The 27,485-nt window shown below is 39.5% G+C and overlaps 1 protein-coding gene across 2 annotated transcripts in view; it reads left to right on the top strand.

Annotated features, from left to right (window-relative positions):
* LOC126187676 (uncharacterized) overlaps nucleotides 1-27,485 on the top strand; it is a 165,415-nt gene that overhangs the window by 98,245 nt on the left and 39,685 nt on the right. For both annotated transcript variants that reach the window (XM_049928909.1, XM_049928910.1), the window contains 2 exons: nucleotides 747-1,498; nucleotides 17,842-18,023. In XM_049928909.1, the coding sequence (XP_049784866.1) occupies nucleotides 747-1,498; nucleotides 17,842-18,023 (934 nt within the window). The remainder of the gene's footprint in view (nucleotides 1-746; nucleotides 1,499-17,841; nucleotides 18,024-27,485) is intronic.

The raw sequence follows: 27,485 nt of genomic DNA, 5'->3' as shown, positions 1-27,485 counted from the left end.
TACAATGTTAACTTGACCCAGCCCCTTGCAAAAAAGTCTGTAGGTGTTAGGCTGGGACTGTTAGGAGGCCATGGGCTAGGTCCACCACAGCAGCACCAGTGATTGTTGAATATCTGGTTTAATTGTTGCTGTACTGAGAGAGCTCAATTCTTATGGAGTACTGCCGTGTTGCCCTGTTGATAGACAGTGGTGCCCAGTATCCTATCTTGCTGTAATTGAGAGACCACATACTGCTCAATTATTTCAAGGTAATTGAGTGCAGGAACAGTCCCCTCTGCAGAAAAAGAATGGACCAATAACATTGAACCAACATACGAAAGGTCGCTGGGTCTTTACGACACGCGAAAATTTCACATACCATATGACACATTGAGCACGTTGTGGCACAGTGAGCTCTTTACTCAACAGTCGACACTCGTTGAGTGTGCTAACTTGGTGCCACCTCTGTACGATATGTTTCTGACATCTGGTATTTGTGCTGTGAACTACACACGCTGTTGGCTTCCCTCCCAGAGCATGGTCACTCAATTAACTCCCATCGTTTTCACGTACATTGTAGAAAATTGCTGAGAGATATATACATTAGCTTAATAAATGTAACATAATACTTTTGTGACATCTCAAAAGGATCACACTATATATCCTTTTCTGTTTATAATGTGGCCTTGGCTGCTTTATAATGTGGTCTTGGCCACAAATTGATTTGCATCACTAATCAAAGGATATTGTTTTTCAATATATTACAGGACCAGTTGAACAGAATGAAGTAAGTGATACCTCACTTAGAAATATGACAGATGCTAGACAGAATCTATCAGATGTACAGACAGAAGTAGTACACTCAAATAATGTGGCACCAGATGCCTCAGATTCCAGTGACAGTCATTACGAATGTGTATTTTTGGCTCGCACACCTGCAGAAACAGCTACAACCCTAAAATCGGAAGATGAGAGTCCAACTCTGTTGGTGGATAGTCCTCTTCTAGCTAGTACATTGCAAGACACAGTAGTTCCTGCAGATGGATATCAGAGAAATGGCAGATTCAGAGCTGTCTCAGGGTCAGAGACACAGGTTTTAAGATCTGTATTAAATCCACCTGCTATGGAGGCTGCAAATTTGCACAGGGCTTCCGATGCTGAGAGGCAGAGTAGCACCTATTTGCCTCCGAGACCGACTGATAGGCAAGACAGTGTGCCTGCGACCTCTCCAAGAGCAGATGTTGTGAGGAGACCTGGCGGTTATTCTACTAATCAAAGTGAAAGACAGGAAACGTCGGCAGGTAGCACATTGAGAGTTGGAGGATCTGGACTGACAGCAGGTCGACTGACAGAAAGGTGTGAAACATCTTTGCAAGGTGCACCATCAGCATCACAGAGAGCTGTAATCACTTCGATTGGTAGAATCCCAGAGAGGTCAGATCATATTTCTGCCTCTGCCACGAGAGGAGCCGATGTTGAGAGGCAACTACAGCCTGCACCACATCCTTATCACAGACAGGTAAATTTTTTAAATCAGAATTTTTTACCTAGAGGTTTAGTGTAAATTTCGTGGTAGACTTAACTGTGATATAATGATTTATATATGTACATATATAAATTAAAGTTCCCTGCTCACTATATTCATGCAAATCTCAGGAACTGCCGTTGCAATTTTGATACATTTGTTACTAGTAGGTAGCTTTATGCAGGGTATGAGACGACTCCCCTCGCCCAACAGGCTTCTTGAGAAGTATTTATTTTTAACTATTCTGACTAATCAAAGCTCTTTCCAAGAAGTTAATATTATATCCATTCTAAATTTATGCCATTTATTGATTGTGTACATTTTGATATTACAAGGAGAAATAAAATAAATAAACAAAAATTGAGTACATTAATTTATGGAACAATTTACCTTTCTACGTTTTTCACTTTCTAACCGTGTCATCTGTGGTGTCACTATTTTTAATCATCCTAATAGCATAAATGTGAAGTTTTTGCATATTTGGCTGTTTCTTCCAAATATGTTGTGATTTGTGAGGCTGTGTTTACCACGAGACCACAGATGTTTTTATTTGAATACATATCAGATTTCGATTCTGTGCTGATGTGAGGCTGTTACAAAGCCTCTTGTTTTCAAACTTATCGTCTGCCCACCACTACCTGATTGGATAGAACCAGCAGCTGCCCCCCCCCCCCCCCCCTCCATGTTCCCATCACATGTCACGGTGAGCCTCCACAAAATTGCAGCACATAATACATAAATACCGCACTGGCCCCTCTCGAGACTCTCACAGTCTCCTGCAGAAATTCAATTCTGACTAGGCAGACACATTTTAAACATTGCAGACGTTCCTAAAAAGCTGAAGTATGTGTTATAGATTCCCATAGTTGGCAACATGACGTAATTTTCTGCCTGCTCACTACTCCTCACCCTGCACTCATCTAATTCCCAGTCAAACTGGTATCACTGCTCCCCCATCCAACCATTCCATAGTGCTGAGCTCGAGCAGATGTGAAGCATGGACTGCAGTATCTTCTACCGTGCTATTCATATGTGACAGCAACAACAACAAGTGATACGTAAATAAAAGATCACAATCACAATTCAATCCAGTTTTGAAGTTTCGCTCGTCATGTGATCTACTGATGTCTGTTGCTACTATTTCCATGACAGGTCTTGCCGTTGTAATTTATTTTCGAGACAACAGTTACAGTCAGTTTAATATGATTTATTTCATTCTGGGTTAATTTTTCTTCTTGTTTCATCTTAGGTCATCATCATGTTGTAAAGCTGATAATATTTTTATCCGATGTTCAAATACATGAACTGCGACCGAATTCATCGTTGCAACCCACGTAATAAACCATCGCAGTCTCTCGTGGTCAAATAAAGTATTGATCTGGGTTCATAATCAAGTAATTTTTTTGAATGTTACTTTTATTTAAGATGCAGAATTAATATTTGTAAACAGTACCTGTACAGGTATGAGAACTTTTCCCACAGACCTGTTCAAATACAACAAGAGTTTTAATGTGATAGGATTTAGTACTACTTCCCTCTGTGTTTCACAGAAATTGTCGAATTTTAGTTAGAGCAATAGATTGTTTTAGTGGCTAGTTCATAGTCTCTCCTGTATCCCTTGCCGTAATGGTGCACGAGTCAAATGTAACATGATTGTTCAATGTTGATGCCATTACAAGCACTTCGGCGTTTCAGGGAATCTTGAGCCTGTTAGAACATGAGTATCCTTTGCATAGCCCTGTCCTTCTGAATTCTCAAAACAAATCTGCATGTGACATCAATATCTAAAGCTTCATCTGTGAGTGTGACAACCCCTATATACTTCGATAACTAACATTAAAGTGTTAACCTGTGCAGCAATAGTTTAATCTGTGAAAATAAGATGACCCTGCATTTCTTGAATGAAGAATTTGGGAAATAAACTCGTCTTGTACTCGGAATAAATATGGTAATTTATAAATATTTCGTGCAAATTGGCCAAACTATGATGAATTAAAGACAGCAGCCGCTATGAAAATGATGCCATTGCTATCTAGCTACGGGAAGAACTCACAACATGAGCAATTGCTGTGATTGCTGTGCAATTGAGAGGGTCTATTTCATCTTCACCTGCAGCGGCAACAGTTCTCCGTTCACCACGAGACACCATCATCATGGTTGTGTGAGATAATGTCATTTTCCACTCTGTGGTTTGCATTTTTTTCGCTGCCTGTGCATCTTCACTGATCAAGTCAATGGTGTCCAGTACAGAGATGAAGTCACTTCTAATTAAAAGACTTGCACTAGGCCATTGAGCCATGTGAAATGATTATTATCAGAATCTGTACTTTTATAAGTACCCTCTTCTGCTATACATTTCATAAAATCAAACCCCCTGCTGTGGTTTTTTTTTCCGTCTGTAGGGATTTTTATACAGTTTTGACTAATATATACACTCATTCAGGTGGACTGAGAGGTTCGGCACCTCACAGATTCTATTATCGCTATCAAACGTCACTCTGAACACCGGTTGAACATTGAACACACAACATTGATGCTTTCTTAGAACTTTGCTGGTGCATGCGGCTTAGATTGTTTAAGTTATATGAAAGTGACGTTATTCAGCAGACTATTGTTGTTCTTTGAACTTTAACCATAACTCTGCGCAGTGGTCCATAATAAAATTACCACTATGCCACCCATGTTGTCTGGCCATAGAGATCTGATGTTACCCATGTGAAGCTGGGGCATGTTACTAGACTGTAACAAATCAGGTACCTAATTATCAATGGAGATAAAAAGTTAGCTGCACAAAAAAACTTTTATTTGGTTCACTTTACCTGTTTCAACAGATTAAACTGTCATTTTCAGAAGAGAAATAGGCTCAGATCATTAGTAAGCAAATGTCAAAATAAGAATCAGATGGTGACGTTCAACAAAAGATTGGCTAAAAATACATATATAAAGCAGATACTTTAAAAATAAAACTATAAAGAATAAACAGCAGAAATAAAACAGGTTTCTTAAAACAGATATAAAATAGTTCAGCTTAAAAGCCACGACATACTTTAGTGACAGAATCAGTAAAATAGTGTGACATCACTAAAAAATAGATGTTATGTGCAATGAGTGACAAACAACTATCAAATCCACGTCATATATGCTATGTGTAACAAAACCAACCACCAGACTGATGACATCAAGGGCATTTAACCTGCCTATATACAAAGTGGGAGCACTAGTGTATATGCAAATTCTAATAAAGTCTGTGACAATTGAAGTGCAGGTATGCATTAAATCTTATAAAACCATATAAAACAGTCAATAACAGACCGTAAACCATGAACCAAGTGTTAAGCAACAGACATGTAAAAATAACATTATTACTCTGCAAAGGAACGCACAAGGAAAGGTAAACTTCAAATTTTATTACTTTATAGTGGCGCCATGGGCCACAGGAACAGCAACAGGATGTGGAACTGTTCAATATACTGGAGATGAGGCCAGCCGCTGGATGCTCGTTAGCAGGAAACATTAGTAAGTGAGCTGCAGTCCTGCTTCAATAGCAGAAAGTGGACATTGTCAAGTCCAAGACATGTGAGGGGCCCTAGCACATGTTTACAAGTTGACATGCTGTGTGGAAATTTGTCTGTAGCATATGTTGAAGCTAAGTAAAACTTGGTGTATGGGAGCAAATAAACCTTGGTAGGCATTTAAACAGTTAAGTGTGTGACAGTTACACATTAAAAATAAGTTGTCGTTCGTGGTTATACCAAGAAGACATTGTAAGAACCAAAAATCTGTGTTACAGAAATGCCATTAGTACATATTAGATAGTAAAGACAAAGTAAAATTACTATTAAAATCGGTGAGCAAGGCAGCTTTGACTGTGTAATCAGGTATAACACGAGTTGGACATAAAATAAGTCACTTTAAATCATTTAACAGAGAAGCTACACAATCAAAAAACAATCTGTTTTTCAATTCAAGCTGATCATTCAGCAAATCCTTAAAAGATGGGAGGGGGGAGGTGTAAGTTTGTTTCTCAGTTTTTCCCAGTGACACCATGATTATTTAGTAAAGAAGAATAGGGTTGCGTAAGTTGACAGGGACAAGAGGAACCTCAAATATGTGGTTAATCATAGCACCAAAAAAAATGACATTTTGTGACAAAAAGGGTGACAGGAAAAAGCACAGATGATGTTATCTGTCATAGTAGATTTCATATGGATGTCAAAACTAATTTTTCTATCTCCCAGTTGCAATTTCAAGTCAGAGTAATTAAGTTCATGATATTGATTTTCTATTTCATCCAATTCTTATTTTGACATCAGATTATTAATGATTTGTGCCTATTTCACTTCCAAAGATGACAGTTTAAACTGTCAAAACTGGTAAAGTGAACCCAGTAGAGGCTTTCTTGTGCAACTGATGATTGACTTTTTATCTTTATTGAAGTATTCTGCAATTACTGAACTACAACTATGAGCAAAACCATAAACTCACTGCCTAGTGTGGTAAAACAAGCTGTTGCCACCTACAAGAACATAAAGCTTAAAATCCTTAAATGTAGCCAACACGTTTTGTTTAGTAAGCTGTGTCTTCTACAAAATCTGATTCCTAAATATGTATCAGCTTATGTGAAAATTCCCAAAGATTGTGCTCCTTCCACCATTATGAGAAAATGTGTCTCCTACTTAATTAACAATGAAATAAATATGCTCTATGGCAGGAAAGACTTTGTCAACTATAAAGCTTATCTTTTGCATTTAGGACTTAGGATACTGTTGCATGCCTTGTAATTTGACATTATTGTGAATTCAATTCATGAGTGGGCCAATTGTGGAGCGAGATTTGATCATTCAGCAACACCATAAAAGCTTTTACCTCTTGAATATATTAGAAACAAAACCAATGTCGGAATATCATTTAGAAAACTGAACTTAACCTGTTAAACAAGGCTCAGAAGCATAATGTTGACATGCCCTTAGATCAGTCTGCAGCCATTAAACTTGTTGATGCGAAACTTGCTAGGGACTCTGTTAAACTTGACATATGTAAACAAGCCAATATAGGTTCGAAGGTTAATCAGATAATCACTAAAGAAATGAGTAACACTTGTCACAATCGGAAAGATGATTGTCTTGCCTCAGTTAGGTGCGTCAGTAACAAGCTCAGGAAAGAAAATTCACTTATCGTCAAGGCAGACTAAGGCAACTGCTCTGTCATCTTATACAGACGACCATGTAAGCAAAACACGAGAGGCCTTTCCTGAAAATAGTATTCACACCATCTATAGGACCCCAATTGCTAATTTCATTAAAAAGCTGAAAGTAGCCTTCGACTCTTGTAATTCCCTTTACTCTCCCAAAGATCATGATAGATTGTTGACGACAACTCCCAAGATGCCAACTTTGCGATCACTAGTGAAGATACATAAAAATAATCGGCCTGTATGACTGATTGTTAATGGAATTGGTAGTTATGGGTATTTCTTATCCAAAAAGCCACTGTTTCTTCTCAAGAAATATTACATGTATGGTATTCCTTTCACCAGTGAAAAATGGGAAAGATCTCTTTAAAAGATGCTACCTTTCCCGCTGGTCATCTTCTCGCATCACTTGATATCACAAACGTCTACAGCAATATTCTGATAAATGAAACAATCCTCTTTATTAGCGAAAACCTCACAAAGTATGAAACATTGAATACTGATGAAAGTAACAAAATGATAACACTTTTGGGTATTATTCTCAGATATAATTATTTCAGCTTCAGTGCTCAATATTTCAACAAGGTGGATGCATGGTTATGGGGAACTGCCTTCATTTTGAACTTGGCTTTTTCAAATCTTGCCCTGTTTTGGCCAGTAATATTTCATTTTACAGACGGTATGTGGATGATACTGTTACCATATTCAATGGCAATGTGAGTGATTTCCTAGTGACTCTCTGAACTACTTACATGCGTAAATCAAATTTACGTACAAAATAGAAAATCAGTTCCTTGAACTTAGTTTCCGGGACTTGAAATTGCAGCTGTTAGACAGAAAAATTAGTTCTGACATCCATAGAAAATTTACTTTGACAGATAACATCATCCATGGTTCTTCCTGTCATCCTTGAGGCACCATATGTCATTTTTTCATGCTGTGATTGACCGCATATTTGAGGTTGTTCTTAGTCCCTCTGCTATTGCCACAAAGCTTAACAACCCTAAGAACATTGCTGTCAACAACAGGTATCTGGCTAATCTTGTGCAAAAACTGTAGAAGGTTAAAACTAGTAAGCAAGACAGTCCTTCTATACTTAATGAAGATGATGTCACTGGGAAAAAATATTTTACAATTCCCTTCCAAGGGAACCTGTATCAAATTGCGAAGTTGTTAAGAAAGCATGGCCTCAATGTGGCGTTTTCCACTAATAATGTCACTAAGTTGGTGTTTATGCATAACGGGAGATCTACACTGACAAATATATCAAATCTGGGCTATACAAAATTCATTGCTACTTGTGGCCTAGATTTTATGTTAGACAACATGCGGGTGGGGTGGGGGGGGGGGGGGAAGGGCTTTTAAAATCCATTTTTGTGAGCACTTACTCAACAAAGATGGTGAGAATACTTAGAAATCAACTTTTGCAGAACATCTTTAAACACACTTAAACCCTCCACCATCTTTACTTGATGTAGTCCCATACTGTTGACAAAGGGTGCAAAATGAATCTTTTAGAAGAAGTTGAAATTTATGAACATATAAACGTTAATGCTAAGGATTTACTGGGTGATCAACTTGCATTGAAAAACATCGCTTTTTGATTGTCAAGCGTCTCTGTTAAATGATTTACAGTGACCTACTTTCTCATGTTCACCTTGCATTGTATCTCATTCAGAAGTCTTAGCTGCCTTGCTCACAGGTTGTAATAGCAATTTTATTTTGTCTGTTCTATCTAATATGTACTTTTGATGTTTATGTAACATAGATTTTTACGTTCTGATAAAACAATGAACTACTACTTATTTTTAATGTGTAACTGTCTCCTGCTTAACTTTTTAAACACCTTCTAAGGTTTATTAACTCCCACACCCCAAGTTTTATTTAACATTTACGTACACTGCAGGCACATTTCCACACAACAAGTCAACTTGTAAACACGTGCTGGAGCCCCTTGAACACCTTCGGCTCAGTGACATCTATTTCCTACTATTGAAGCAGGACTGCAGCTCACTTGCTTGTGTTTCCTCCTAATGAATGTCCAGCGGTTGGCCTAATCTCCAGGATACTGAACAGTTCCATATACCGCTGCTGTTAGAGTGACCCACAGCTTCACCATAAAATAATAAAATTTGAACGGTGTACCTTCCTTTGCTTATCTCTTTACATAGTAACAATATTATTTTTATGTGTCTTTTTGCATAACACTTGGTCCATGGTTTACAGTCTTTGTCAACCATTTTATATATTTTTATAAGGTTTAATGCATTCTTGCACTTCAATTGCCACATAATTTATCACTGTTTTCATGTACACTAGTGCGCCCAGTTTGTATATAGGCTTGTTCAATGCCCTTCGTGCCACGTGGCAAACGAATCTGCTCCAGTCCGGAATCCCTGAACCATTACACCAACAACCTGAAAACAGCTTTTGCATCCCGCAACTACCCTTCCGACCTGGTACAGAAGCAAATAACCAGAGCCACTTCGTCATCCCTTCAAACCCAGAACCTCCCACAGAAGAACCCCAAAAGTGCCCCACTTGTGACAGGATACTTTCCGGGACTGGATCAGACTCTGAATGTGGCTCTCCAGCAGGGATACAAAAACAGAATTTCCTCTCCAACCTCAACTCCTTTGGTTCCATCAGATTCACCTGGTCCTACTCTAAATCCCATGCCACTTCCCTTGACGTTGACCTCCATCTGTCCAATGGCCAGCTTCACACGTCCGTCCACATCAAACCCACCAACAAGCAACAGTACCTCCATTATGACAACTGCCACCCATTCCACATCAAATGGTCCCTTCCCTACAGCCTAGGTCTTCGTGGCAAATGAATCTGCTCCAGTCCGGAATCCCTGAACCATTACACCAACAACCTGAAAACACCTTTCGCATCCCGCAACTACCCTCCCGACCTGGTACAGAAGCAAATAACCAGAGCCACTTCCTCATCCCTTCAAACCCAGAACCTCCCACAGAAGAACCCCAAAAGTGCCCCACTTGTGACAGGATACTTTCCGGGACTGGATCAGACTCTGAATGTGGCCCTCCAGCAGGGATACGACTTCCTCAAATCCTGCCCTGAAATGAGATCCATCCTTCATGAAGTCCTCCCCACTCCACCAAGAGTGTCTTTCCGCCGTCCACCTAACCTTCATAACCTCTTAGTTCATCCCTATGAAATCCCCAAACCACCTTCCCTACCCTCTGGCTCCTACCCTTGTAACCGCCCCCGGTGTAAAACCTATCCCATGCACCCTCCCACCACCACCTACTCCAGTCCTGTAACCCGGAAGGTGTACACGATCAAAGGCAGAGCCACGTGTGAAAGCACCCACGTGATTTACCAACTGACCTGTCTACACTGTGAAGCTTTCTATGTGGGAATGACCAGCAACAAACTGTCCATTTGCATGAATGGACACAGGCATACAGTGTTTGTTGGTAATGAGGATCACCCTGTGGCTAAACATGCCTTGGTGCACGGCCAGCACATCTTGGCACAGTGTTACACCGTCCGGGTTATCTGGATTTTTCCCACTAACACCAACCTGTCAGAACTCCGGAGATGGGAACTTGCCCTTCAGTATATCCTCTCTTCTCGTTATCCGCCAGGCCTCAACCTCTGCTAATTTCAAGTTGCCGCCACTCATACCTCACCTGTCTTTCAACAACATCTTTGCCTCTTTACTTCCGCCTCGACTGTCATCTCTGCCCAAACTCTTTGCCTTTACAAATGTCTGCTTGTGTCTGTGTATGTACGGATGGATATGTGTGTGTGTGCGAGTGTATACCTGTCCTTTTTTCCCTCTAAGGTAAGTCTTTCCGCTCCCAGGAGTGGAATGACTCTTCACCCTCTCCCTTAAAACCCACATCCTTTCGTCTTTCCCTCTCCTGCCCTCTTTCCTGATGAAGCAACCGTTTGTTGCGAAAGCTTGAATTTTGTGTGTATGTTTGTGTTTGTTTGTGTGTCTATCGACCTGCCAGCGCTTTTGTTTGGTCTCATCATCTTTGTTTTTAGATATATTTTTCCTACGTGGAATGTTTCCCTCAATTATATTCTTATTATATAGTATGTATGACGTGGAATTTATAATTAATTGTTTGCCACTCATCACACATAAATCTGTTTTTAGTGATGTCACTCTGTTTTATTGATTCTGTAGCAAAGATATGTTGTGGCTCTTAATCCTAACTGTTTCACATGTGTATTAACAAACCTGTTTTACTTCTGCTGTTCATTCTCAGTGCGTTCATTTTTAAGATATGTGCTTTATATATGTATATCTTTTGTAGGACATCACTGTCCAAACCTTATTTTTACATTGGCTTACTAATCATTGGAGCCTATTTCACTTCTGAAGATGACAGTTTAAACTGTTGAAACCAGTAAAGTTAACCAAATAAAGGTTTTCTTGTGCAGCTGATGACTGACTTTTTATCTTTGTTGAAACATTTTCAGCTGCTGAGCTACACGTACAAACAAAATCATGGCTAATTATGCACTTGGCCTTTGAGCTTTAAACCTGCTGTATGTAGGTGTATCAGCTCTTGTTGTCTCCAGTGCCAGTGACATATCATCCAAATAGTTAACTGTGATTAGAATTTTTTTTTAATTAGTTGTTCCAAATTAGATTAGAAAATTGTCAGTGACCTAGCAATGCAAAAGGTAACCTGTTTTATCTGTGCAATGTGTCGATTATCATGAAGTTTTGTGATTGTTTGTTAATCAGCAATTGCAAATATGCTTCAGCTGTGCATATTTTTCAGAAGAATTGGCTAACAGATAATTTCAATACTACTTCTGGCCATGGAACATTCAGTATCCCCAGCAGTGGGCACCGCAATGGAGGCAGATGAACTGGCACAGGTAGAGTGGCGGATTAGTTTGGAAACCCACCGTGGAGGGCGCACACGTCATGTCGTATGGGCAGATCCGTGGATGGAAGTGTTTACCTGCGAGCAGCAGCAAGTGGAGCAGTCCAGTCCTCTTGCGGTGTTAAACTGTCGCGGACATAGCCTTGCGCCTAATGCCGAGTGTTGTTGGGTCTTAGTCAATGGCATCCCACATTAGCCTCATGCCAAATACATTGCTGTACCTGCATCTGTGTGGGTTCAGATGCTGTGCCTCTCATGTATCAATTCACCTGATGAGTTAATTACTCTCATGGGGTTCCATTCCCAGATTGTTACCGAGTCACCATCGGCTTGTGAAGTACCCCTACTGACAGTGTTGAGTAGCCGTGTTGTCACATTTTCTACAGATACGAAAGAACAGGATGGACATCAGTGTCCAGCTGTACATTTACAATTTCTCTGAAGTCACTACAGATATGGAGGGATCTTTTATGTTTGTATAAAACTACCCACATGATTGACCAATGACTAGATAAGGTATGGCTTGAAAGTAGGAAGAAAGTACAGAAGATTTTAATTAAACATGATCCACGTAATTGTTGACATATCATAAACCCAGACGGAATAGAGCAGAAAATTCAGTACATAGTGATTCAAGATTTACTGTTGCTGTACATTCACCATGTAATGTGAAAAACAGCTTGGACAACTTGGATACTGAGACTTTCTGTTATTGCGAGGTTGGGCCAATGAAGGTTCCTGTGGAGACCAATGCAAGTGTCACCAGTGTAGAGCTGTTGTGACCTTGGAAACATTCCACGTGGGAGAAATATATCTAAAAACAAAGATGATGTAACTTACCAAACGAAAGCATTGGTATGTTGATAGAGACACTAACAAACACAAACACACACACAAAATTCAAGCTTTCGCAACACACGGTTGCTTCATCAGGAAAGAGGGAAGGAGAGGGAAAGACGAAAGGATGTGGGTTTAAGGGAGAGGGTAAGGCATCATTCCAATCCCGGGAGCGGAAAGACTTACCATAGGGGGAAAAGGGACAGGTATACACTCGCGCGCGCGCGCACACACACACACACACACACACACACACACACACACACACACACATATATATATATATATATCCATCCGCACATATACAGACACAAGGAGACATATGTAAAGGCAAAGAGTTTGGGCAGAGATGTCAGTCGAGGCGGAAGTACTTGTGTCTATATATGTGCGGATGGATGTGTGTGTGTGTGTGTGTGTGTGTGTGTGCGCGCGAGTGTATACCTGTTCCTTTTTCCCTCTAAGGTAAGTCTTTCCGCTCCTGGGATTGGAATGACTCCGTACCCTCTCCCTTAAAACCCACATCCTTTCGTCTTTCCCTCTCCTTCCCTCTTTCCTGATGAAGCATACGTGGGTGGCGAAAGCTTGAATTTTGTGTGTGTGTTTGTGTTTGTTAGTGTCTCTATCAACATACCAACACTTTCGTTTGGTAAGTTACATCATCTTTTCAACGTCACAGTTTAAATCCGAAGTCTGATGAAGAAGATGAACTTGATGTGTTCCGATCACACTTCTTGTGGCATGGGTGGGAATGCTGTGCATAGAATACCTGTGAGGTTGATGAAAAGATTGGTACGCTGCACCCAACATTTTCAATATTTATTTTATTTATTTATTTACCTTCAATAGCTAATTCTTCCTCAAAAATAGCATTGCCTAGTTTAAGTGCCTCAAAACTTCCTTATTGGGCTTGTACCTAGGATCATTTACAAGTATCATTATGAATCATTATCACACTTTAATTGAGATTTTTGCATCAGACTTTTTGAGAACAGCTGCCCATGCAACATATACGGGTGAGTCAAGTTCTTAAAACTATGAAAGAATGAAAGTCTTTTTCGTGTGAGATGAATTCACTAATGGTAATGGAAAGGGAATGTACTATAGAATTTCGATAAGTCATTACATTTGGTGTCGGTGAGAGGACACAATTTACTTAGAAGACACATAACTGGATTTTCCTTAGAAGACACATTAACTGTGGATTATTAGCAGAAAAAAAGAAAGGGCCAGTCTTCATCTTCTTGATGAAATGGTAGAAACTATGGTGTGATAGCAGATCATCTGCAGTAATGCTACTGTTGTTGTCACAGGATATCCTATCCTGTAGTCTAGTGTGCTGTTGCACTTGTTGATGTGAATTTGCAGTTATTGCTGCCACAGTGTCATGAATTATGGATCAATGATACAGAAATTTTGTCTGCCTCCCTAACACAAACACGAAGTTCAAAACCTCATGTCAACATAACACCGAGTCAGCGTAACAAAAAGTGATTTATTTCACTACTCTTTTACAAAACGCAAAATACACTCATAGCTGCCAAAACATTTCGTGCCTTAACTTCTTAAATGTAGTAGATAACTGGCCTAAAAATACACCAGATATGTCCATAGCCGCACCAGAGGCTAAGCAGCTATTAAGTATTAGACCAAATAAATATTCTTAGGAGGAGTCCTCAGTCACAGCCAAATAGAATTAAGCTCAGTATCAGAGAGTCATAAGATAAGCACAGTATGGTCTGACATTGTTGTCCTTGCAATGACACCGCATGACATACCACAGTGGTCGGCACAGTCTGTGGCAGACGGGGTCTTAGATTATCGACCTTGCTGCCTGAAGATAGAGATACAGCTGTTTCATACGATTTCTTCGCTCACAATGTGACATTTATTTGCAACTGTTCCTTTGCAGTGTTTGCAGAATTGAAACGTTCGTAAAATTGAAGACTTTTATAGCTTTGAGAAGTAACATTGTATTGAAATATTCATATTGAAAAGGTACAGTGACTTGAACATGAATTTGAAGGCACCAAAATACTTTTTTCATATAGAAGGGATTTTGTGTTAAACAATACATGTGGGTAAAAAATTGTATTTTCAGTCTCATCAAACTTTATCACAAATTTCAATTTACCAGATATAGACTGGGACACTCAGATGTTTAGGACGGGTGGTAGGGACAGAGCATCGAGTGACATTATACTGAGTGCACTATCCGAAAATTACCTCGAGCAATTAAACAGAGAACCGACTCGTGGAGATAACATCTTGGACCTACTGATAACAAACAGACCCGAACTTTTCGACTCTGTAAGAGCAGAACAGGGAATCAGTGATCATAAGGCCGTTGCAGCATCCCTGAATATGGAAGTTAATAGGAATATAAAAAAAGGGAGGAAGGTTTATCTGTTTAGCAAGAGTAATAGAAGGCAGATTTCAGACTACCTAACAGATCAAAACGAAAATTTCTGTTCAGGCACTGACAATGTTGAGTGTTTATGGAAAAAGTTCAAGGCAATCGTAAAATGCGTTTTAGACAGGTACGTGCCGAGCAAAACTGTGAGGGACGGGAAAAACCCACCGTGGTACAACAACAAGGTTAGGAAACTACTGCGAAAGCAAAGAGAGCTTCACTCCAAGTTTAAACGCAGCCAAAACCTCTCAGACAAACAGAAGCTAAACGATGTCAAAGTTAGCGTAAGGAGGGCTATGCGTGAAGCGTTCAGTGAATTCGAAAGTAAAATACTAGGTACCGACTTGACAGAAAATCCTAGGAAGTTCTGGTCTTACGTTAAATCAGTAAGTGGCTCGAAACATCATGTCCAGACACTCCGGGATGATGATGGCATTGAAACAGAGGATGACAAGCGTAAAGCTGAAATACTAAACACCTTTTTCCAAAGCTGTTTCACAGAGGAAGACCGCACTGCAGTTCCTTCTCTAAATCCTCGCACCAACGAAAAAATGGCTGACATTGAAATAAGTGTCCAAGGAATAGAAAAGCAACTGGAATCACTCAACAGAGGAAAGTCCACTGGACCTGACGGGATACCAATTCGATTCTACACAGAGTACGCGAAAGAACTTGCCCCCCTTCTAACAGCCGTGTACCGCAAGTCTCTAGAGGAACGGAAGGTTCCAAATGATTGGAAAAGAGCACAGGTAGTCCCAGTCTTCAAGAAGGGTCGTCGAGCAGATGCGCAAAACTATAGACCTATCTCTCTGACGTCGATCTGTTGTAGAATTTTAGAACATGTCTTTTGCTCGAGTATCATGTCGTTTTTGGAAACTCAGAATCTACTATGTAGGAATCAACATGGATTCCGGAAACAGCGATCGTGTGAAACCCAACTCGCTTTATTTGTTCATGAGACCCAGAAAATATTAGATACAGGCTCCCAGGTAGATGCTATTTTCCTTGATTTCCGGAAGGCGTTCGATACAGTTCCGCACTGTCGCCTGATAAACAAAGTAAGAGCCTACGGAATATCAGACCAGCTGTGTGGCTGGATTGAAGAGTTTTTAGCAAACAGAACACAGCATGTTGTTCTCAATGGAGAGACATCTACAGACGTTAAAGTAACCTCTGGCGTGCCACAGGGGAGTGTTATGGGACCATTGCTTTTCACAATATATATAAATGACCTAGTAGATAGTGTCGGAAGTTCCATGCGGCTTTTCGCGGATGATGCTGTAGTATACAGAGAAGTGCAGCATTAGAAAATTGTAGCGAAATGCAGGAAGATCTGCAGCGGATAGGCACTTGGTGCAGGGAGTGGCAACTGACCCTTAACATAGACAAATGTAATGTATTGCGAATACATAGAAAGAAGGATCCTTTATTGTATGATTATATGATAGCGGAACAAACACTGGTAGCAGTTACTTCTGTAAAATATCTGGGAGTATGCGTGCGGAACGATTTGAAGTGGAATGATCATATAAAATTAATTGTTGGTAAGGCGGGTACCAGGTTGAGATTCATTGGGAGAGTCCTTAGAAAATGTAGTCCATCAACAAAGGAGGTGGCTTACAAAACACTCGTTCGACCTATACTTGAGTATTGCTCATCAGTGTGGGATCCGTACCAGATCGGGTTGACGGAGGAGATAGAGAAGATCCAAAGAAGAGCGGCGCGTTTCGTCACAGGGTTATTTGGTAACCGTGATAGCGTTACGGAGATGTTTAACAAACTCAAGTGGCAGACTCTGCAAGAGAGGCGCTCTGCATCGCGGTGTAGCTTGCTCGCCAGGTTTCGAGAGGGTGCGTTTCTGGATGAGGTATCGAATATATTGCTTCCCCCTACTTATACCTCCCGAGGAGATCACGAATGTAAAATTAGAGAGATTAGAGCGCGCACAGAGGCTTTCAGACAGTCGTTCTTCCCGCGAACCATACGCGACTGGAACAGGAAAGGGAGATAATGACAGTGGCATGTAAAGTGCCCTCCGCCACACACCGTTGGGTGGCTTGCGGAGTATAAATGTAGATGTAGATGAAATTGGTTGTATTACCCTCTAAAATTTTTCTCTTACAGGTACATACTGTACATTCGGATTTTATATGGCTTTAAAAAAGAAAGAAAAAAAAATAAATTGGCTATGTTTGTTAGCAGTGTCATTCGCCGCATCAAATGTTTGATAGTGGCTGTCATTTTATTCATTTCATCATTCAAATGTACGTCTAGTAGCTGTGAATACATTTCTTGATGTCCCGTATTTCTGTTGTAATGGAGACAGGAGCAGTAATTTCCGTTGTCACATTAGTTGTCGTGTGCATGAGTCAACTAACTAACTAATCTTTTGATTTCTGAATGATCTCCAAAATGTGTCTGTGTCATAATCAGCACTGTACATGCATCACCATTGACCAGAACAAATCCATCCATTGGTACTGTAGGATAATAATCTAACAATGTAAAAATGATCTGATTACTCGGCCATTGTATGTAAGAAAATAAATGTGCAATTTAAAAACAAAGAAAACAAAATGGTTATGATTCAAAGTTTACTGACTTCGCACCAACATCATTAAATTTGAAAACTGATGGAAGTGGTTTGATTCTGGCAGTACCCAAAAACAAGCGGGGACATAGCAACAATAACAGAAAAAGAAATTCAATAAATCTGAGTGACATTGCAGCTACAGAAAGATTATGTATTTGTTCGGCCGAGACGCAAAACGTTTCATATTAAACGATTTTTGTTTTCCTTTAGAAGAAACTAAATGTATGAAATTGCATAGTATTTTGTCAGAACACTGTATTTTTTCTTACTAACCGATTTTTCATGTTAAACATTTTTGTGTTAAATGTTTTTCACTGTATGTATCTATAGTGATCAAGAAAAATGTATACTTCTGTTTTATGTTTGTATATTTTCAGTGTAAAATTGCTTTGTCAGTAACATATAATTTTGTTCCTGTTTTAGGTTTCATTAGAAAGTGTAACAAGTGGCAATAGTGGTGTTGCTGTTAGTCGAATGACGCTAAGGGAGCAACAAGTCTTTCAGTTACGCCGTGAAATGGCACATCCTGGTGGAGTTAGATTGCAGTTACGTCGTAAGGACTGTGTGGGATCTGTTGCACTTGTTGATATATTTGGTTCTGTGTGGTGAGTTATATGTTGTTTAAAGAAAAGAATATTCTTTTTTCCATATGTACAAATCTTTTACTTTCATTGCTTTGATGGTCCACTCCGCCATAACACATTAAAAGAATAAGAAGATATTGTTTTAAAAAATTATCATTCCCAATGGAACCCATCAAAGACAATCAGTGAAATTGCAAATAATTATTAAATTTAACATGTTTTTGTATATCATCTTGACTAACTGTATTTATCAGGATACATTATACTGATTTCTACTGAATTTAAAATTCTCTACTTGTCATTATAGAGGCCAGCTACCTCCCTGACCTTGTAATCTTGTTTCAAAAACACCTTTTGTCTTTTCTTTGTACAGATGATAAATACGTTCTCACCCACAACTACTTCTCCTTTCAGGGGAAGGTATTATACAGACGGTTCACCAATACAGCCATGGGCACTCACAGGGCTCCATCAAAAACTACTTGAAAAGGTGCATCACACTTGCCAACAGGACTCTGTTCAGGCAGGTGCTGCAGGTTCTCTCGTTTTGGATGTGCCCACAAAGATTGTAATGGGGCCCATGATACTTCTGTCATTGTCAGCAAATGATACATTAGCGTAATGTCTACTCCTATGCGTCTGTTTTTTGCCTACAGTACATTGCATGTGCAACCTGTACTTCCAGGAATATCGCATCTTAATTATCTAACAATGATTTGAGGAACTCTTTATGAACACATGAGGTTGTAAGTGTGGCTATCCAGGTCACCAGGCTACTGAGGTCATCAGACTTCACTCCCGAGGAGTACATCGAGGCTGCTGTTCTCAACTTTGACCACTCTCTGTGAGTTTTTGGTGACAGTTGAGTAGTCTTGGATCATGATAGGTCCTTAACGCTTTTTCGTGTTTTGGGGAATCCATGCCAAATTGCATCATGCTATCATCAAAGCGACAGGGAATACTACACATTTCTATACTGTTTGTGGAGAAAGATGATCTGTAACAATTGGCAGTGCAGTGCTGTTGTTGGCTTTCAAGTGCAAATTGCTATCAGTACTGCCTGAAAACCATAGTCACCAAGAGCTGTGACAACACAGGCATTACCATAGAAACATAAACAAGCAAAATTGCAAAGCATCTGCGTAAAGCCTACTTTAACTGTCAGGGATCTCCTTTCACCATACAGCTTATTGGTGAGAGTCTCAAATTCAGTTGATCGCAAGTGTGTAAGCAAATTATGTACACTAAACTGAGGCAGAAATCCTGAGCTCTGTAAAACATTGTTTGACAGAATGGCATGTTCAGAGCTCTAGTATAGGTTGCTTGCCATCTTGCTGATACTGAAGCGGTACTCAGATTTGGAAAAGGAAAGAAAAATTGTTCAAGGCCTTCACTGTCAACACTGGAGTAGCCAGCTATGTCAGTGTATTGACTTTTTAATTACTGACATCTGCTCATTTGTGCTGTGAGGCCTGGGACAGAGTGTGAGACAGCATCTACATTCAGTGGCAAACAGACAGAGACATATCAATAAATTAATTCTACGCTGTTGGTGTGTGACACATAACAAGGTAACTTTCACTATCATCATAAATTTCTGTTAACCATGTAAATGCATTCAAGAACCAAAGATGACTGAAGAGATAGAGCTTCTTTTGACAAATAAGAATTTCAGTTGGTATAAGTTGATGTAAGATTCAGGGTGTAGTGCAAACATCACAAGGCCATGCATCTCTGTAGCAAGTCATTTACAACGTAATATGTTTCTGGATCGGTTTGCTTTTTCCAATGAAATGTTATTAGTCACTGAACAGAACACTATGCCAGCTTGTAAGTGATAATGTACATTTTCTTGAATGAATGGCTTTGCGTAACAAAGCTGTATTTAAATCACATATAATTTGTTTGGGGATTATTCTTGACAATTTCTGTACATGACCTAGACATGGATCAAATAAAATAGCTTTGAGTTATCTCTCAGTGATACATTTGCGCTCACATTCCACCGTGTGCACCAGCTACTCTGTCATGGACAGCCACCTAGACGACAAGCTGAATTACCTTTCATATTGAATACTGTATGATTAAATGATGATGGCGTCCTCTTGGGTAAAATATTCCGGAGGTAAAATAGTCCCCCATTCGGATCTCCGGGCGGGGACTACTCAGGACGACGTCGTTATCAGGAGAAAGAAAACTGGCGTTCTACGGATCGGAGCGTGGAATGTCAGATCCCTTAATCGGGCAGGTAGGGTAGAAAATTTAAAAAGGGAAATGGATAGGTTAAAGTTAGATATAGTGGGAATTAGTGAAGTTCGGTGGCAGGAGGAACAAGACTTTTGGTCAGGTGATTACAGGGTTATAAATACAAAATCAAATAGGGGTAATGCAGGGGTAGGTTTAATAATGAATAAAAAAAATAGGAGTGCGGGTTAGCTACTACAAACAGCATAGTGAACGCATTATTGTGGCCAAGATAGACACAAAGCCCATGCCTACTACAGTAGTACAAGTTTATATGCCAACTAGCTCTGCAGATGATGAAGAAATAGATTAAATGTATGACGAGATAAAAGAAATTATTCAGGTAGTGAAGGGAGACGAAAATTTAATAGTCATGGGTGACTGGAATTCGTCAGTAGGAAAAGGGAGAGAAGGAAACATAGTAGGTGAATATGGATTGGGGGGAAGGAATGAAAGAGGAAGCCGTGTTGTAGAATTTTGCACAGAGCATAACTTAATCATAGCCAACACTTGGTTCAAGAATCATAAAAGAAGGTTGTATACCTGGAAGAATCCTGGAGATACTAAAAAGTGTCAGATAGATTATATAATGGTAAGACAGAGATTTAGGAACCAGGTTTTAAATTGTAAGACATTTCCTGGGGCAGATGTGGATTCTGACCACAATCTATTGGTTATGAACTGCAGATTGAAACTGAAGAAACTGCAAAAAGGTGGGAATTTAAGGAGATGGGACCTGGATAAACTGAAAGAACCAGAGGTTGTACAGAGTTTCAGGGAGAGCATAAGGGAACAATTGACAGGAATGGTGGAAAGAAATACAGTAGAAGAAGAATGGGTAGCTCTGAGGGATGAAGTAGTGAAGGCAGCAGAGGATCAAGTAGGTAAAAAGACGAGGGCTAGTAGAAATCCTTGGGTAACAGAAGAAATATTGAATTTAATTGATGAAAGGAGAAAATATAAAAATGCAGTAAATGAAGCAGGCAAAAAGGAATACAAACGTCTCAAAAATGATATCGACAGGAAGTGCAAAATGGCTAAGCAGGGATGGCTAGAGGACAAATGTAAGGATGTAGAGGCTTGTCTCACTAGGGGTAAGATAGATACTGCCTACAGGAAAATTAAAGAGACCTTTGGAGAGAAGAGAACCACTTGTATGAATATCAAGAGCTCAGATGGCAACCCAGTTCTAAGCAAAGAAAGGAAGGCAGAAAGGTGGAAGGAGTATATAGAGGGTTTATACAAGGGCGATGTACTTGAGGACAATATTATGGAAATGGAAGAGGATGTAGATGAAGACGAAATGGGAGATAAAATACTGTGTGAAGAGTTTGACAGAGCACTGAAAGACCTGAGTCGAAACAAGGCCCCGGGAGTAGACAACATTCCATTTGAACTACTGATGGCCTCGGGAGAGCCAGTCATGACAAAACTCTACCATCTGGTGAGCACGATGTATGAGACAGGCGAAATACCCTCAGACTTCAAGAAGAATATAATAATTCCAATCCCAAAGAAAGCAGGTGTTGACAGATTTGAAAATTACCGAACTGTCAGTTTAATAAGTCACAGCTGCAAAATACTAACGCGAATTCTTTACAGACGAATGGAAAAACTGGTAGAAGCCGACCTCGGGGAAGATCAGTTTGGATTCCGTAGAAATGTTGGAACACGTGAGGCAATACTGACCTTACGACTTATCTTAGAAGAAAGATTAAGAAAAGGCAAACCTACGTTTCTAGCATTTGTAGACTTAGAGAAAGCTTTTGACAATGTTAACTGGAATACTCTCTTTCAAATTCTGAAGGTGGCAGGGGTAAAATACAGGGAGCGAAAGGCTATTTACAGTTTGTACAGAAACCAGATGGCAGTTATAAGAGTCGAGGGGCATGAAAGGGAAGCAGTGGTTGGGAAGGGAGTGAGACAGGGTTGTAGCCTCTCCCCGATGTTATTCAATCTGTATATTGAGCAAGCAGTAAAGGAAACAAAAGAAAAATTCGGAGTAGGTATTAAAATTCATAGAGAAGAAGTAAAAACTTTGAGGTTCGCCGATGACATTGTAATTCTGTCAGAGACAGCAAAGGACTTGGAAGAGCAGTTGAACGGAATGGACAGTGTCTTGAAAGGAGGATATAAGATGAACATCAACAAAAGCAAAACGAGGATAATGGAATGTAGTCAAATTAAGTCGGGTGATGCTGAGGGAATTAGATTAGGAAATGAGACACTTAAAGTAGTAAAGGAGTTTTGCTATTTAGGGAGTAAAATAACCGATGATGGTCGAAGTAGAGAGGATATAAAATGTAGACTGGCAATGGCAAGGAAAGCGTTTCTCAAGAAGAGGAATTTGTTAACATAGAGTATAAATTTAAGTGTCAGGAAGTCATTTCTGAAAGTATTTGTATGGAGTGTAGCCATGTATGGAAGTGAAACATGGACGATAACTAGTTTGGACAAGAAGAGAATAGAAGCTTTCGAAATGTGGTGCTACAGAAGAATGCTGAAGATAAGGTGGGTAGATCACGTAACTAATGAGGAGGTATTGAATAGGATTGGGGAGAAGAGAAGTTTGTGGCACAACATGACTAGAAGAAGGGATCGGTTGGTAGGACATGTTTTGAGGCATCAAGGGATCACAAATTTAGCATTGGAGGGCAGTGTGGAGGGTAAAAATTGTAGAGGGAGACCAAGAGATGAATACACTAAGCAGATTCAGAAGGATGTAGGTTGCAGTAGATACTGGGAGATGAAGAAGCTTGCACAGGATAGAGTAGCATGGAGAGCTGCATCAAACCAGTCTCAGGACTGAAGACCACAACAACAACAACAACATTGAATACTGATTTCAGTTTCTGCACGGATCAAAATATGTGAAACACTGTTCCTTGCTTTCCTGTTTTAGATGGTATGATATTTACTAATAGCTAAACTATCCTGATTCAGAGAGTCTTGTGACCACTACTGGCAGATCCTTTGAATTCATGACACATTTTCTTTGAGAGTTACTGCTCTTTGAGTCATGGAATGAGATGATTTCTGAACTATCAAAAGTAATAATTCAAAATGCTGATCTGCACTCAATGCCTCAATGGGACTGCATTTTCAAAAAGATCAACACACACAGGTGGTCATGGAGACCTTTTCAAAACTTCTAACAGTTACATAGGGGTTGAAATGTGCAGTAATGTATCAAACCAGACATTTTCTTGGATATCTATTTTTTATTTTTTTATTTTTTATTTGCGAGATTGTCAGCGTATGAAATCTCAGTCTTACTCATGGTTAACTTAGTGTCCCTTGTATCTAAGAACATCATAAAATAAAAATTAAAAAAAAAATGGTAACTGAACCTGCTGTCCATTTTAGTTGGAATCAACTCTTTTTTTCCTGGTCCAGCACCATTGCAGTACCTCATATTGCTTGCTGATATACAGACCTCTAACGTTGCCTTACTTTACATTCTTCTCTTTCCACAGTGCTCATATCTTGAATTCCATCTTGTAAAACTTTTGCTATTTGAGTTCGAAACTCAGGTTTCTTGATTCATATCCTTCTCAATCCAAAGTACTTGGTGCATCTCTTTTTAATGACATACAAGATCTTTTATGCTTTACTTGTAATTTCTCTCAGCATTAGTTATATATTTTTAACTAATCACCCGTTTTTTGAACTAAACATTCAGCTGTAGTTAGGCTTCAGCATAATCCCAGTCTACTAGTCTCTTATTTTGTGGTTGGTAAGAAGATTTAAGCTTGAATAGTTTGAATGACAAATTCATTTTATTTGTGCCTCATTCCTTCATTTCTTTTTCCACCAAATTGACTCAGTTTTGGCATACACATCATCTTGTGTGCCAGTGAGCTTATAGGTCATGTCTTTAGGTTTCAGAAATACATTGAAGACTATACCGCTGTGTCGACTGATTTATTTATTTATTTATTTATTTATTTATTTATTGTTCCGTGGGACCAAATTAAGGAGAAGTCTCCATGGTCATGGAACGAGTCAATACATGAAATTATAACACGATATTAGAAACAGATAAAATGAAATATAAAAAAAAAAAAAAAAAAAAAAAAAAAAACATATTCAGGTGACAAGTCGTAAGTTTAAATGAAGACAATCAACAATGTAGCACTGGAATTTGCTTAATTTTTTAGCTCTTCCAGGAACTCCTCGACAGAATAGAAGGAGTGAGTCATGAGGAAACTCTTCAGTTTAGACTTAAAAGAGTTTGGGCTACTGCCAAGATTTTTGAGTTCTTGTGGTAGCTTATTGAAAATGGATGCAGCAGAATACTGCACTCCTTTCTGCACAAGAGTCAAGGAAGTGCATTCTACATGCAGATTTGATTTCTGCCTAGTATTAACTGAGTGAAAGCTGCTAACTCTTGGGAATAGGCTAATATTGCTAACAACAAACGACATTAAAGAAAATATATACTGTGTGGGCAATGTCAGAATTCCCAGATTTTTGAATAGGGGCCGACAAGAGGTTCTCGAACTTACACCACATATAGCTCGAACAGCCCGTTTTTGAGCCAAAAAAATACCCTTTTTGAATCAGAAGAATTACCCCAAAAAATAATACCATACGACATAAGCGTATGAAAATATGCGAAGTAGACTACTTTTCGTGTTGAAGTGTCACTTATTTCAGATACTGTTCTAATGGTAAATAAAGCAGCATTTAGCTTCTGAACAAGATCCTGGACATGGGCTTTCCACAACAGCTTACCATCTATCCGAACGCCTAGGAATTTGAACTGTTCCGTCTCGCTTATAATATGCCCACTCTGTCTGATCAAAATACCGGTTCTTGTTGAATTGTGAGTTAGAAACTGTAAAAACTGAGTCTTACTGTGATTTAGCATCAAATTATTTTCCACAAGCCACGAACTTATTTCATGAACTACATTATTTGTTACTGTTTCAATATTACACACAAGATCCTTCACTATCAAGCTGGTGTCATCAGCAAACAGAAATATTTTTCAATCACCTGTAATACTAGAAGGCATATCATTTATATAAATAAGAAACAGCAGTGGCCCCAGCACCGACCCTTGGGGAACGCCCCACTTAACAGTGCCCCATTGGGACTGAACATCACTACCACTCTCAATATTGCGGAGAATTACCCTCTGCTTTCTGTTCTTAAAGTAAGAGGCGAACCAATTGTAAGCTACTCCCCTTACTCCATAATGGTCCAACTTCTGCAGTAATATTTTGTGGTCAACACAGTCAAAAGCCTTCGTTAAATCAAAGAAAACACCTAGCGTTCGCAACCTTTTATTCAATCCGTCCAAAACCTCACAGAGAAAAGAGAATATAGCATTTTCAGTTGTTAAACCATTTCTAAAACCAAACTGAACATTTGACAGCAAATTATGTGAATTTAAATGCTCCAGTAACCTTGTATGTACAACCTTCTCGATAACTTTAGCAAACACCGATGGCATAGAAATAGGTCTAAAATTGTCAACATTATCAATGTCTCCCTTTTTATAAAGTGGCTTCACTACCGAGTACTTTAATCGGTCAGGAAACCGACCACTCCTAAAGGAAAAGTTACAGATATGGCTGAGAACTGGGCTGACATACATAGAACAATACTTCAGTATTCTGCTAGATACCCCGTCATATCCATGAGAGTTCTTGGTCTTTAGTGATTTAATTATTAACTCAATCTCCCTCTTGTCAGTATCATGGAGGAGTATTTCAGGTAACAGTCTCGGAACACTTTTTTCTAAGAGCGCTATATGATTCCCTGTTGGGACTAGGTTTCTATTTAGTTCACCTGCTGTATTCAGAAAGTGATTATTAAATACTGTACATATATGTGACTTATCAGTAACACGGGCATTCCCACTACGCACTGATCCTATATCCTCGACCTGTCTCTGCAGACCAGCAACTTCCTTTACGACTGACCATATGGTTTTAATTTTATCATCAGACTTAGCTATTCTATCTGCATACCACATACTTTTTGCCTTCCTAATAACATTTTTAAGCACCTTACAATACTGTTTGTAATGGGCTGCTGCATTTATATTTTGACTGTTTCTAACGTTTTGATATAATTGCCACTTTGTTCTACAAGATATTCTTATCCCTCTAGTCAGCCACCCAGGCTGCCTGTTAGTGCTAGTACTCTGTTTTAAACGTTCTAACGGAAAGCAACTTTCAAAGAGCATGAGAAAAGTCTTGAGAAAAGCATTATATTTATCGTCTACTGTATCAGCGCTATAAACATCTTGCCACTCTTGTTCCTTAATAAGGTTTACAAAGGTCTCTACAGCAACTGGATCAGCTTTCCTGAACAACTGATGACTATATTTAACACGTGTTGCAGCATAAAAATCTCTTAAAGTTAAAATTTGCGCATCATGATCTGAAAGGCCATTCACCTTTTTGCTAACAGAATGCCCGTCTAGTAATGAGGAATGAACAAAAATGTTGTCTATGGTTGTTCTACTGTTCCCTTGCACTCTCGTTGGAAAGAATACGGTTTGCATAAGATTATATGAATTAAAGAGGTCTACCAGCATCCTCTTCCTTGCACAATCACTTATACAATTAATATTGAAGTCACCACATATAACTAACTTTTTGTTAGTATGTAATCAGCAAAGGAAGTTCCAACGTATGTGATTCAGTAAAATCTCGGTTTACAAGCCGTGTCATTTCGAATAAAACACTCGAGCTTTTGATAGCTGTCCCTGCTATCGTCATCAGGATTAGGAGTCATTGACTGATGCGGCTTACACAGTGTTCTGCTTATATAGATGTAATGGCAGCATCTGAAACCTTCCAGAGAGGGCTGGAGTGATGCATGCAGGAATGTTGGACAGCTCCTAGTGGCTCTGTCCCACCGTGGCGCCAAGTGTCGTCACATGGGGCGAGCGGCCGGCGTCACCTTTTCCCTTAGTGTCTGAAGCGTGCCCCCATGCCCTACGAAGTGTGCAGCCTGGTTTCTGTTACAATTGTTGCTGTTTATTCTAATTCCGGCCACTTCTTTGATAACAGAATCCCAGTATGATGATGTCTGCGCCAAAACTCTTCAATTTTTCAAATTGCAATATCAGCTCATTTTCTGGGCAGTGTGCAGCCATGGCCAGCTTGTCGAGTTCCCATTATTTTACATATTGTGAATGCTGTGCACAGTGCTCTGCAACAGTGTGAATGATTTGACCTGTGTAAATACTATCACATTCACAGGGGACGTGATACACGC

This window comes from Schistocerca cancellata, chromosome 5 (genome assembly GCF_023864275.1).
Source record: "Schistocerca cancellata isolate TAMUIC-IGC-003103 chromosome 5, iqSchCanc2.1, whole genome shotgun sequence".
Lineage (NCBI taxonomy): Eukaryota > Metazoa > Arthropoda > Insecta > Orthoptera > Acrididae > Schistocerca > Schistocerca cancellata.
The sequence above is the reverse complement of the archived record's forward strand: the minus strand, read 5'-3'. Positions and strand labels throughout refer to the sequence as shown.